The sequence below is a fragment of the Vitis riparia genome, chromosome 7, assembly GCF_004353265.1.
Source record: "Vitis riparia cultivar Riparia Gloire de Montpellier isolate 1030 chromosome 7, EGFV_Vit.rip_1.0, whole genome shotgun sequence".
In the NCBI taxonomy this organism is placed as follows: Eukaryota; Viridiplantae; Streptophyta; class Magnoliopsida; order Vitales; family Vitaceae; genus Vitis; species Vitis riparia.
Window position 1 is genome coordinate 6,633,510 of NC_048437.1, and position 12,467 is coordinate 6,645,976.

At 35.5% G+C, this 12,467-nt stretch overlaps 1 protein-coding gene across 1 annotated transcript; it reads left to right on the plus strand.

The window, feature by feature from the left end:
- Positions 1-4,444: 4,444 nt before the first annotated feature.
- Positions 4,445-9,879, plus strand: LOC117917406 (probable 1-deoxy-D-xylulose-5-phosphate synthase 2, chloroplastic). The gene is made up of 10 exons (XM_034833674.1): positions 4,445-4,583; positions 4,810-4,980; positions 5,118-5,282; positions 7,091-7,241; positions 7,426-7,697; positions 7,800-8,073; positions 8,144-8,451; positions 8,615-8,896; positions 8,989-9,273; positions 9,377-9,879. The coding sequence occupies exons 1-10, from the start codon at positions 4,494-4,496 to the stop codon at positions 9,521-9,523; spliced, it is 2,145 nt and encodes a 714-aa protein (XP_034689565.1). The 5' UTR covers positions 4,445-4,493; the 3' UTR covers positions 9,524-9,879.
- Positions 9,880-12,467: the final 2,588 nt, after the last annotated feature.

The window sequence follows — 12,467 nt, forward strand, 5'->3', positions numbered from 1 at the left end:
ATTTATAAAATATATTTATTTTAATATAATTAAAATCTTTAAAAGTAATTTAAAATTAAAAAAAAAGTTAAACGGAACGGGTATGGAAATTTATCATACCTGCTCACCCCGTCCAGCCCCGTTTAATTTTTTAAATGAGACGAGGATGTGAATTGTTTCAAATAAATGAGATGGGGTTGGGATGGGGACGACCTGTCCTGAACCCGTCCCATTGCCATACCTAATTCAACTAAAGCTAATGTTATAATATTTTTGTGGCTGCATTGCTTGCTGTTTTTTTTTTTTCCTCCTTTTTTTCAAATTTGAATTGGAATTGAGGTGAAAGTGTCATTCTTTGATTTCTTTTTATTCAAACAAAGTACCTTTTTCCAGGAAGAAACAAACAAGCCAAAGGCTACCCATGGTCCAAAAAGACATTTACTGTTATCTTAATAACATAGGCCACCCCAAAGGCCTTAGCTTTTAACACCACCAATGTCCAAATCTCTAGCCTTATTTATAGACCCAGCTATCCATGTCCATTAGCCCATATGGGACCACTTCTACAGCTTTCCTAATTTGACCTACACCTAACCTCTCCCACTCAAATTGGGACGACCTAGGGCTAACCCAATAAATAATGAGTTCAATTTGACCAACCCATTGTAAATGAATTTAATAAGGCCTGGCTCTGATAAACCCTGGGCCAGCTAGGCCCATGCCACACCCACTCCGAAATCTAAACCATCATTTTGGGCCCTTTGTTAACTGGGTCAGCCCCATACATCCCCAGTCTAGATACAAAATTCATCGGTTTCATCTCAGCCCGTGTCTCCAACTAGCAAAGGATAAGGGAAAAAGCTTAATAGTTAATATACTTGGTAGAAATGGCAAATACTCCAAAAGCAATAATCCGATAACAGGCATCTTTTGTGAAGCATTTCTTCAGTGAAAGTGACAACAAGATCCTTTTTCTAACTCCAACTGTCAATTCTGATTTACATACCCGAACTCTTCAAGACATCTCTTCTCTTATCCTATTTCATTGTCCATTCCTCCATCTTTCATTCACCAACTTAAAACAAAAATGCTAGATATAAAAGGTTAGTATTCCAAAGCATCCACTGAATTTCACAAAGCAATAAAAATATTTCTGTGAGCGCTATTGAAGTGTACAAAACAAAAATTGTTTTGTATTAATTACTGTGTGGCAGTGGGGGAACCAAATTTAAAAATTGAAGGGAGGATGAATGACTCAGTTTCCAATTCGTAACAGAAGTGTAGTGCTTGGAGCTGACCAATTAGGGCTGAGAACGTGGGAGAGAATGGAACAAAGTCTTGGCATCTAAGAGAGAACCCTAGGACGAAGGATTTGTGCTCCATAGGTGTGAGAAATATCTTGAAAAGGGACAGGCACTGAGTTGGCCTAGTGGAAAGTGAATTGATCCAATAGAGAGCATAATCATTGGGTGATGGTGCGGCTGATGTGACTGGGGTGATTTTGTCTGATTGGCAACCCTGAAGTATCCGAGGCCAGTGCTCCAGTTTGAGGATACGACAAAGTTGTACAAAATTTCAATTTAACTTTAGTCATATTTTCCTCCCAAATTCTCTCTCTGTTTTTAGCTGATTATTTTGCATGTTTTATTTTACCCAAAAACAACTTGGAAATTCAAGTATTTCGAGGCTAAGAATGAATTTTATAACTGCATGTGAAGACCCTGAATGAAGAGAAAAAAGACAAGGGAGCGGCACACAGGTATCTGGATTGGTGGCCGTTCGTTAGATGCTGTGAGCAGGCCAAATCCAATATCTGAAATCCCTCCCATTGCATGCCCACGCGCGAAACGAGTATCTCTTTCTCATGGAGGACCCAATCTTTTCTGTACTTGCGTGAAGCCGCCACAGGAGCTCCAACACTTCTCTTAATCATCAAATTACATCTCCGGATGAGTGTTGGACCATTAGATTTATCCCAGGAAAAACTTTCGTGCCCACCTTGTAGGCCTAAATTTGTGACACCCAGTTGGGTTTAGGTTTGAGATTTGAAACCATGAACTTCAAACTAGTTTTAGAGGTTTTTTCACCACGCCCCATGAAGTTTATGTGCTGTAAATTGTGATCAGGCCATTGCAAATAGGGATGATAATGACACAAGTGTTTTTAAAGTACTCAATAATGATGCATGTTTGAAATTAAAAAACTACTTTTCAATAATATAAGTTATAAAATATTATTAAGAATTAAAAAAAAAAATTAAATAGCTTAGACAATATAAAAAGCTTTCGTATACGGACTGGGAATTACTTTCGATAAACCCTTGTTGACCTTGTCACAAGCTCGTCCCGATGTCCGGAGGATACTTTCATTTTCTTATCTTCTTTGTTAACATTTTAAAATATCATGGTTACCATTTTATTCCCTTCCAGGGACCAAAGATTCTAGTCCTTGCAGGCTTCAACAACAGCATCAATTATCCAAACCCCACCACAACTGCCCCCTTCCAACTTGACATTTCTTAATCATCTTAAAGATGTAAATGCTTGGTTACTCGCTCCTGACTCCTGAAAGAGTTCCCATCAGTCATCAGTTATCAGTCGAATTCTTTTACTTATATTTGTTTTGTCTTCTTGTCCATCTCTGCTGTATTGGCCAATGCAGCCTTATCATGAATTTTGAATGCTACTGTCACAGATTGTTAGGCCTAATTAATAATAAGCTGATGTAGGAATAGAAGTTTGGAATAAGTATAGGTAAGCTTGTTCTCATGCGACCATCCTCCATGCCCTAGATAGGCGCAATAGATATTATATGAATTGTGGGTGTCCTCGTGCATACAAATGCAACCTTTTTTTTTTATTTTTTTTTCCCTAAGACGTGGGCATGGGGCCAAGGTGCAGCCAGCAGGAGATGGATCAGACCCATTGAATCTGTAAGCTACAGTAAAAGTCGGTGGGCAATCCCTGCATACTTGTTGCATAAAATACTTGAAATTGATATTTTTCTGTTTCATGCGTACGTTATTAATCATAGTCAATATTGGAAGGCATTTTTAATTATTCATGGTCGCTATGTGGTTGGGAACGGCGCTACAATAATATCCAATTTTTGGACAATTTGGTGGTCATGAACTCTCAATTTTCAAAATTAGTACCAAGTATGAATTCTTATATATATTTTCTCTATTTATTAAACATTTTGCTTGCCTCATGTGCATGCAAAGTGTTTATTATGCGAATAATTTGATTAAAAAATTTGCATATTTTACATGCATCTCTTGTTCAATGTAAATTTATTGTGTCAAAAGTATATGGCCGGGGAGTTATGATGATTTACTCCTCAGTAGGATATGTTTTTAAAACAGTGGGGGTTTCTAACTCTCATGTTTGAGAATTTTAGATTATTATACATTGACTTCAATTTTCAATCTACGATTTGATTATCTTAGAATTGTTAAATAATTTTATATAAAAATTAAGTTCATTTATATATATATAAAAATAAAAATAATTGTAATAACTCATATCCAATTACAAAGATATTACTCATCTACCATGTAAATAAAAAAGGTAAACATAACCGTCCTTCTTATCTTATAGGATTATAGAGTCAAACAAATAAACACACATCATAGGACCAAATAAACCCTCACACTAGAATAATGATCAACTTTATATCATTTTGTAATAGTTCGCATTCAATCGTGTAGTTATTGTCTGTTTTGAATTCAAAGAGACTCTCAAGACTTTAAAACACCTTTATAAAATTAAAAAGAGCTTATATAATATGAGAAATTTTTTCTTTTATCTGATGTGGGATATTACAAATAAAACCACAAAGACCCCTTATTAAAACAAAACTCGGTGAAAAACTTACACAATTTGGAATAACTTGATTAATAAGAAGATTAAAAGTTTGGTTAAATAATTTTAATCTTAAAATTGAGAGTGACAAAGGTACTAATTTCATGGTTAAAATGACAATTAAATAACCGTGGCTCCATAAATATATTATCTTTCATGGAATTAATAAAGGTATAGTGGGAAAGCAATCCATTTCCATTCTTTCCTTATTTACAAATAAATTTATAAATAGAATTTAAAACATTTCCTATAAATTTCCATTAGTTTTCCCAAAATTTGGAATGAAAATATCGATGGAGTTGCGAGCATGTTGATGGACGATTGTTTTCCTTAAATTATAATTATCTCAACTTTTGTTTTCGTCATGCGTTACCAATGTATAAAATAGTGAAAAAGGAGATTCCACATATAAATTTTAAAATTCAATTATAATAGCCATGATTTATCATCCAGATTTCGCTCATGGATCGTAATCATTGAATTTTGGTGAAAAAGAAAATGATTATTTCCATATTTAGATTTATGTTATGAAAATTGGGTTATCTATATTTGTTTATATCACCAAGGAGGCTCTCACTCCTGATTATAAATTGTACTCACCTTTGTGGCCACCTCGAAACCTTCACACCCTTCTTCTCTTTTCTCTCAGCTATGGCGGTTTCCGCGTGTGTGGTTAGAACAAACCCATCCATCTCTCCATGTCTGAAAGCTCCAAGGCCAAGCCTCAGTGGCAGAAAACAGGTACCCCTCACATTCTGTTGGCTGTTGCAGCCATTTGGGTTTCATGTCTTTGTGCAATTTCTTTTTATATGTACATATAGATTATTATATGATATTGTTGTTGTTTTTGGTTTTGGATCATTCAAATGGTTCATGTTTTGATGATTCTGATGTGGGTTTGCTGCCATGGTCATGGTCATGGTTATGGACGGCGAAATGGCTGTCGATCCGGGATGGTGTTTTACAGTCCTGCTTGAGAGCTTGTGCCGCAAATACTTCAGATGGTGAGGAAGGGAACAAGATGACCAGAAAAGAAAAGGACGGAGGGTGGAAGATAGAATTCACCGGAGAAAAACCTCCCACACCACTACTAGACACAATCAATTATCCAGTCCACATGAAAAACCTCTCCACCCAGGTGAACTCATCAATCATCATGGCGGTCATATGATTTTGTTCAATGGGTTTCTCCCCTCCCAATTCCCAACCAGATTCAACAGCTTTCTCCTGTGTTTTTTATGAATTGTTTTTGGCTTTGTTCATTTGGTGTTTCAGGATCTTGAACAACTAGCAGCAGAGCTTAGAGCAGATATCGTACAGAGTGTATCAAAAACAGGTGGGCATCTAAGCTCAAGCTTAGGAGTAGTGGAACTGACAGTGGCTCTTCATCATGTATTCAACACCCCCGAAGACAAGATCATATGGGATGTTGGCCACCAGGTGAGGAGATTTACTTTCCATACACAATGAGATGAAAGCATGTGTTCAATGTTTTCAGTTGACTGATATCTCTTGAAGCTTTACCCAGTAAGATACAAAATTCCATTGTAGTTTCAAAAGTTTATTTCCATTCTCTTTGGCTTGGAATTAAGAATATGAAAATAAAAATGCACCTTTTGAAATATAAAGAATCTCTCCAAAAGATAAGAAGAATTAGTTAGATTTGTTTTTTGTTTTTAGAATGCGTATCTAAGGTTATTTCATTTTCATTGTTAGGTTCAATCTTATGAGATGTGATTTGTCTCAAATTCTTCACAACCCCCTTTTTTTTTTGTTTGGGTTTTAATTTGCAAGCGGAATTAGGTTCAATCTTATGAGATGTGATTAGACAAGCGGAGATGTGATTAGACAAGCGGAATTAGGTTCAATCTTATGAGATGTGATTTGTCTCAAATTCCCCCCCCCCCCCCCCCCCCCCCTCTCCTTGTTTGGGTTTTAATTTTTTATATGATTAATTTCATTTTGCTTTATTGATTTGATCCCTCCTTTTGAATTCTACTTTGTTTGACATATTTTCTTCCTTTTTATGTTCGAGTATATAAATTGATGATACTATTTTCACTTTATCTAACGTATTGTCCCATCATTTTTTCTTTTGAATTTGAATTGATTTTAATGTTTCCCTTTATTTGATCCAATTTTATTTTTACCTTACCAATAATTGTCATTGTTCACTTCATTTAATATTTTTTGTTGATCAAATATAGTCTATTATTAAGAATCACTTTATTGACTTAATATCCTCTTCATCATACTGAATTGTATTTTCTAATTTGATGATCTTAAAAAAAAACGCAAACTTTTGCACTCTCTTTTGTTTTGTTTTATACTTTCATTTTATTGAAATTGTAGATATATTTTGAGATGGAGATAGGTCTAAAGTTAATATTTGGTTGAGGATAAGGAATACTATTGAGAATATATACATAGCTATTCAAGTGTATTAAGAGCCAAATAAAATCTCAAGTTGACTTTTTTGATTGAGGAGGAGGAATATTTATTAAAAGAATATTGACTTCCTTGCAAATTGGGAACCATTGCTTGTCTTTGTAAAAGCAAAAGATTGAGTTCCTTCTTGATTTATTTTCATGGGCATCCATTGAGATTTCCTTTTTATTTCTAAAGCACAATTTTCTAATTATTTTATTTTATTTTTTCTCTTTTACTTAAGTTATGAACCAAAGCTGAAGTAGGTCCCAAATAAGCTATTTTTGAAAATATTAAATCTGCTTTCACCATGTGAGCCTACTAAGGAAGATGTTGAAACCATTTCATATTTGGAACATATTGCTTCAAGGTTTAGTTTCCTTAAGAGTATTTCCTTTCACATTCATGGAGTTAGAAATGCTATTTTTGAAGTCAAATTAACTATTTTGATCAAGAGGGAGGAAGTCCTATTTTATAAATCTCCTCTTTGGCAGATGGAAGGGTTTGATTCCCTCCTGACTGTTGTGATTGACATCAAAGATCTCATTTTAACTTATTTGGTTTGAATGGGTCTCACCCTCTTTAGTTCTAATGGTTCAATTTCCTTTTCATTGGTTTTCTATTTTTACATGCTCTTTTGACATGGGATGAGTGTTAGACTAATTGTTTGGGTTTGATAGATATTTGATTCTGATGACTCCAACTAACCATTAGACTAAGTGGTAGAAAGACTAGAAATGTTTTCTAGAATCACTATCAAACACACTCTAAAAGTAAGAAATCTTATTGATAATTTTGAGTAAGAGAAATACATCTTGCAGGCCTACCCGCACAAAATTTTGACAGGAAGGAGGTCTAGGATGCACACTATCAGGAAAACCTCAGGTTTAGCAGGGTTTCCCAAAAGGGAAGAGAGCGTCCATGATGCTTTCGGTGCGGGACATAGTTCTACCAGCATCTCCGCTGGTCTTGGTATGTTTTTCCGTTCTCTTTTTTCATCTATTTTGAGCATACCTCCTTCAAACATTTCTGTTTTGCATTAATATAGAATCAACACAACTATTCTTGATTTTCTGAAGGCAGTAGATGGTAGAAACTTACTTTGAACTCCTATACTCATTTACTTGTTTTGTTGAAAACATCGAAACCATTGTAGGTATGGCAGTAGGAAGGGATCTTCTAGGGAAGACCAACAGTGTTGTTGCAGTGATTGGGGATGGAGCCATGACTGCAGGGCAAGCATATGAGGCAATGAACAATGCAGGGTACCTTGATACTAACATGATTATCATATTAAATGACAATAAGCAAGTCTCTTTGCCCACAGCTACTCTTGACGGTCCTGCAATTCCTGTTGGGGCCCTTAGTAGAACTTTAACCAAGCTCCAATCAAGCACCAAGTTCCGCAAACTTCGTGAAGCTGCAAAAGTGAGCCTTGATGCCTTTCATTTGTTGCTTCCCTCTTGTTTGGATTCTTTCTATAATATTTCAAATTTAAGATTGATTCAACTTGGTTTTGACCTGTAAAAGAGCATCACGAAGCAGCTTGGAGGGCAAACATTTGAAGTTGCAGCCAAGGTAGATGAGTATGCGAGGGGTCTGCTCAGCGCTAGCGGATCTACTCTGTTTGAGGAGCTAGGGTTGTATTACATTGGTCCAGTGGATGGTCACAATGTTGACGATCTAGTAGGCATTTTTCAGAAAGTGAAAGCAATGCCTGCACCAGGTCCAGTTCTGATCCACATTGTAACAGAGAAAGGGAAGGGTTATCCTCCAGCCGAAGCAGCAGCTGATAGAATGCATGGTAAGACTGCAACTTTATAATCCCATTGCATTATGAAGCATAATAATTTTTCTAATCCTCTCTCTCTCAGGGGTTGTCAAGTTCGACCCCAAGTCAGGCCAGCAATTTAAATCCAAATCCCCAACACTTCCATATACTCGGTACTTTGCTGAATCTCTGATTGAAGAAGCCGAGGTAGATGACAAAATTGTAGCCATCCATGCTGCAATGGGTGGTGGGACTGGCCTCAATTATTTCCAGAAAAGGTTTCCTGATCGTTGCTTTGATGTGGGGATTGCTGAGCAACATGCTGTCACATTTGCAGCTGGTTTAGCCTCAGAGGGTCTCAAGCCATTCTGTGCCATCTACTCATCCTTCCTGCAGCGAGGATATGATCAGGTGTTAATGCAGAAAAAATAATAACAAAAATGAGATACAATTTGCTTCAGTGTCATTCTTTATAATAATAATAATAATAATAATAATAATAATAATAATAATAATAATAGTCATAATAATTGATGGCAAAGGTTTATACTAACAGTTTTTAATGGCTATGAAGGTGATACATGATGTAGATCTTCAAAAGCTACCAGTCCGATTTGCTATGGATCGAGCTGGTCTGGTTGGTGCAGATGGCCCTACTCATTGTGGAGCATTTGATATCACCTATATGGCTTGCTTGCCCAACATGGTGGTCATGGCTCCATCTGATGAAGCAGAGCTTATGCACATGGTTGCCACAGCAGCAGCCATTGATGACAGGCCTAGCTGCTTCAGGTTCCCGAGGGGAAATGGAATTGGAGCTGTTCTTCCACCTGATAACAAAGGAACCCCACTTGAGGTTAGCATAATAACTGACCAACTTGCAAATAGGTAAAAACAAACAGGCCGCCAAACTGAAAATTACATGTAATGTCTTTTATTGTTCCATAGATTGGAAAGGGAAGAATACTGACAGAAGGCCATAGGGTTGCTCTTCTGGGATATGGTTCTATGGTTCAGCAATGTGTTGAAGCTGCAAGCATTCTTAGGTCCCGGAATATTTTTGTGACAGTAGTGGATGCGAGGTTTTGCAAACCTTTGGATGGAAATCTCATCAGGAGATTGGCCAAAGAGCATGAAATCCTGATCACTGTGGAGGAGGGTTCAATTGGAGGTTTTGGATCCCATGTTTCTCACTTCCTGTGCTTAAATGGTATTATGGATGGACCCCTAAAGGTAATTTTCCTTCACATTAGAAATTTTAAACCTTGAATATCAATACTTAATGTCCTAAATTCTCCTTTTCTGGATTTTGATTCTGCTGGATGCTTCTTCTCAGTTGAGAGCAATGGTACTTCCTGATAGATACATTGACCATGGATCACCTGAAGATCAGATTCAAGAAGCAGGGCTCTCTTCCAAGCATATCTCTGCAACAGTGCTATCTCTCTTGGGAAGGCAAAAAGAAGCTCTCACCCTCAACTGAATGCATATATGAAAAGCAAGACTCCATTCTACAAGTTTTGAAATCCTTTCACTTCCTCAAAAGGTTTTGTTCTAGTTTTTCAGGATGAGAAAAAATACCAAGATTCTGATCCAAAAGCTCATGCTTGGGATTCCAAAATACCAGGATCTAGAACTCCTTGAAGAATTTATCCCAACATCTAATCAACACACAACATTGATTAGGAATTCTGGAGGTCAAGCCATAATCTGTGTTTGTGCATATTATCTATATCCCAATGTAATGGATACCATATCAGACATGAAATTTGGTAAAATATCAAAAGAAACAAGAGAAAAAGTTTTCGTGAAGGAAATCTGTATCCTCTTTATGTTTTCTGTTTGTTTTAATTTAGAATCAATGACCGGTTTGTAAGGAATTTAGTATTAATATTGTTTAATTATGAATTAAACTTTGAGTAAGGTTAAGTGAGATTAATTAATGACTTAAGTATGCTTATTAGGTTCTTATGGGCTGATTAGAGTTATGAAAACCTAAAGGACCAATGGACAATTGTAAGTTTAATATTGGTTAATTTGGAGGACTAAAGTGCAATTATGGAAAGTTGGGGTTGGTGGCAGCCATGTGACCTGTCATCTCCTACTTGGCTGCATGGAGACCCCTTTATAAGGGCCTGCACCTCGTTTTGCACCATTTCACTTGTAACAGCTTGGGTTAGAGAGAGGATCTAGGGAGAGAAAGTGAAGATTTGAGGTAAGCAAATTGTTTAATTTAGTAATTTTGGTTTATTTTAGTTCATAATGGTATGTTGAAACAAATTAATGGTAAAATTTGTGCAAAAGTTGAGTGTAATTAGCTAAAAACATGTTTTAATTAAAAAACACAATTAATTAAGGATTAAAGTGTTTTAGCTTAAGTATTTTATTAATAGTAAGATCAGCATAAATCTTTATTTAGTTTGGTTTGATTGGAAAATAAATTAGTAAACATGTGATTAATTAGGTTATTTGGACACTTGGGATTTGTTAATGGGTTAGACTTTAAGAAAATAAAAACAATTAGTGTTTGGTAATTCATTAGGGAAAATTATTATGCATTGTAAATATTGTTTAATTCAATTCAAATTTGATTTGAAAACCTGTGGGCATGTAGATTAGAGAATATTAGAATTAAAAATTGGCAACAATAAATTGTATAAATTTTCATGGTTAGGAAATCTAAATTATGTGTTTCATTTTAATTTCTTGTAATAGGTAAAGATCGTCTACATAGAAAAATCACAAAGGGAAAGTCCGTGTAAGGTAGGGAATTTTATGTTGTTCTATGGTGTATCTAATTTCTTTCCTTGAAACATTTATGAGAATTTCATGTCATTTCTATGATTTCATAAAATGTTTAAATGTGTCATTGCATCTCAGTTTATTGTATTGAAATGTTACAATGATATTGGAACTTATATTGGTATGAAGATTCATGGTTTTGTGTTGTGGAAATGGTTCATGGCGTGGTTGCATTGCAAGAAGGATATGGAATAATCACATATGATATTCAAAGAATTGATTGGTGGGAAGTGTTTATGTGATGTTATAGGCATTATCCTTTGATATATTGTTTATGTGGAACCGTGGATCCTTGGGTGAAAGTCCCTAAAGCCCTCGAGGAAGACACTCCGATATGGGTGTATGGGGTTGGTCCTACCCCTGGATTTTAGTCCCTAAAGACACGGGGTTGGTCATGCCCTTGGGTATGAGTCCTAAAAGACACAGGATATGACTTGTCGTTGGGTGATGTCCCAGAATAGTCATTATTATATTGATCGAGTATCTTGTGGAGCATTGATATTTGATGTGTAGATTGGTAGGGGTTAGCAGTTTATTAGTTGTAAAAGGATAAATGAGGAAAAACAAAGATGAAACCATCAAACACATGCATATATGTTTGACATGATTACATATTTGTTAATGGTTATAAAATGTTTATCATGCATGCTATTATACATTTAATTCAAGGTTTTTAATGGTATGCTTAGGATGGTTATAAACTTTCCTACTAAGTTGTGAAATCACCCTATCCCTTCCACCTTTAGATGCAGGTTAGAAGACCTAAGCTGGAAATAATGCCTGAACATTACTTTATTGTTGATTGGATGTTGTTTGCTTGCATTGAAAGTGTTTCGAGGCTTTGCCTTTGTATTAAAGACTAAATCTTTTTGAAGTAATGATGTAATGTATATTTGTTATATACACTTATAGTATGGGCTACCCGTAGCGAACCATGAGATTTTGGTATATGTAAATTAACATAGTACAAGTTTCTTTTGTGAAACAAATCATATTTTGTTAAGTATTAGTTACAAAGTTTAATACATGATGTACTCTTTATAACAGGTTTTGCATATTTTTTCTTTTGCACAAAATCAAACAGGAACTCAACGTTTAAATTTTTGTATCCCCATATTTTTTTAGAGCACTTATACTGTATTTGAGTATCAATTGTTAAGTTTGAAAAAAAACTAGAGTGTGACAAATTTCATCCAAAGAGACTCTTAAAGTTCTGAGGTATTTTGGTATAGGATTCATCTAACTGATTCTCTATTGAGTAAAGTGTCATAGACTTAGTATTTTAGAGACTTGGACAACGCAAGACACTGTTGCTAAGTCAACCTTCCACAAATTATGGACAGTGACAAATTTCATACCATAGACTCTTAAGGTTCTTGAGAATCCTAATACTAGTGTATCCTTATAATGACTCATCTTCAGAGCAAAGTGTCATGGATTTAGGTGTTTTTCAAGCATCCATGCGACACTTAGATAACTCAAAACACTTAAAAGTTGCTAAGTCAGTCTTCCCTTGATTTAGCTTGCTATGTTAAGCAATGCTTGTGATATGAAAGTTACAAATACACAAACGAAGCCACACTTAAGACATTACTATGTTAATTAGTGCTATATATATGACATGA

What these genes read in the sequence shown, in the direction of transcription:
- LOC117917406 (XM_034833674.1), top strand. Translation starts at nt 4,494, where the DNA reads ATGGCGGTTTCCGCGTGTGTGGTTAGAACAAACCCATCCATCTCTCCA. An exon ending in TGAAAAACCTCTCCACCCAG is followed by an intron (nt 4,981 to 5,117) that starts GTGAACTCATCA and finishes TTGGTGTTTCAG; the next exon opens with GATCTTGAACAACTAGCAGC. An exon ending in ACAAAGGAACCCCACTTGAG is followed by an intron (nt 8,897 to 8,988) that starts GTTAGCATAATA and finishes ATTGTTCCATAG; the next exon opens with ATTGGAAAGGGAAGAATACT.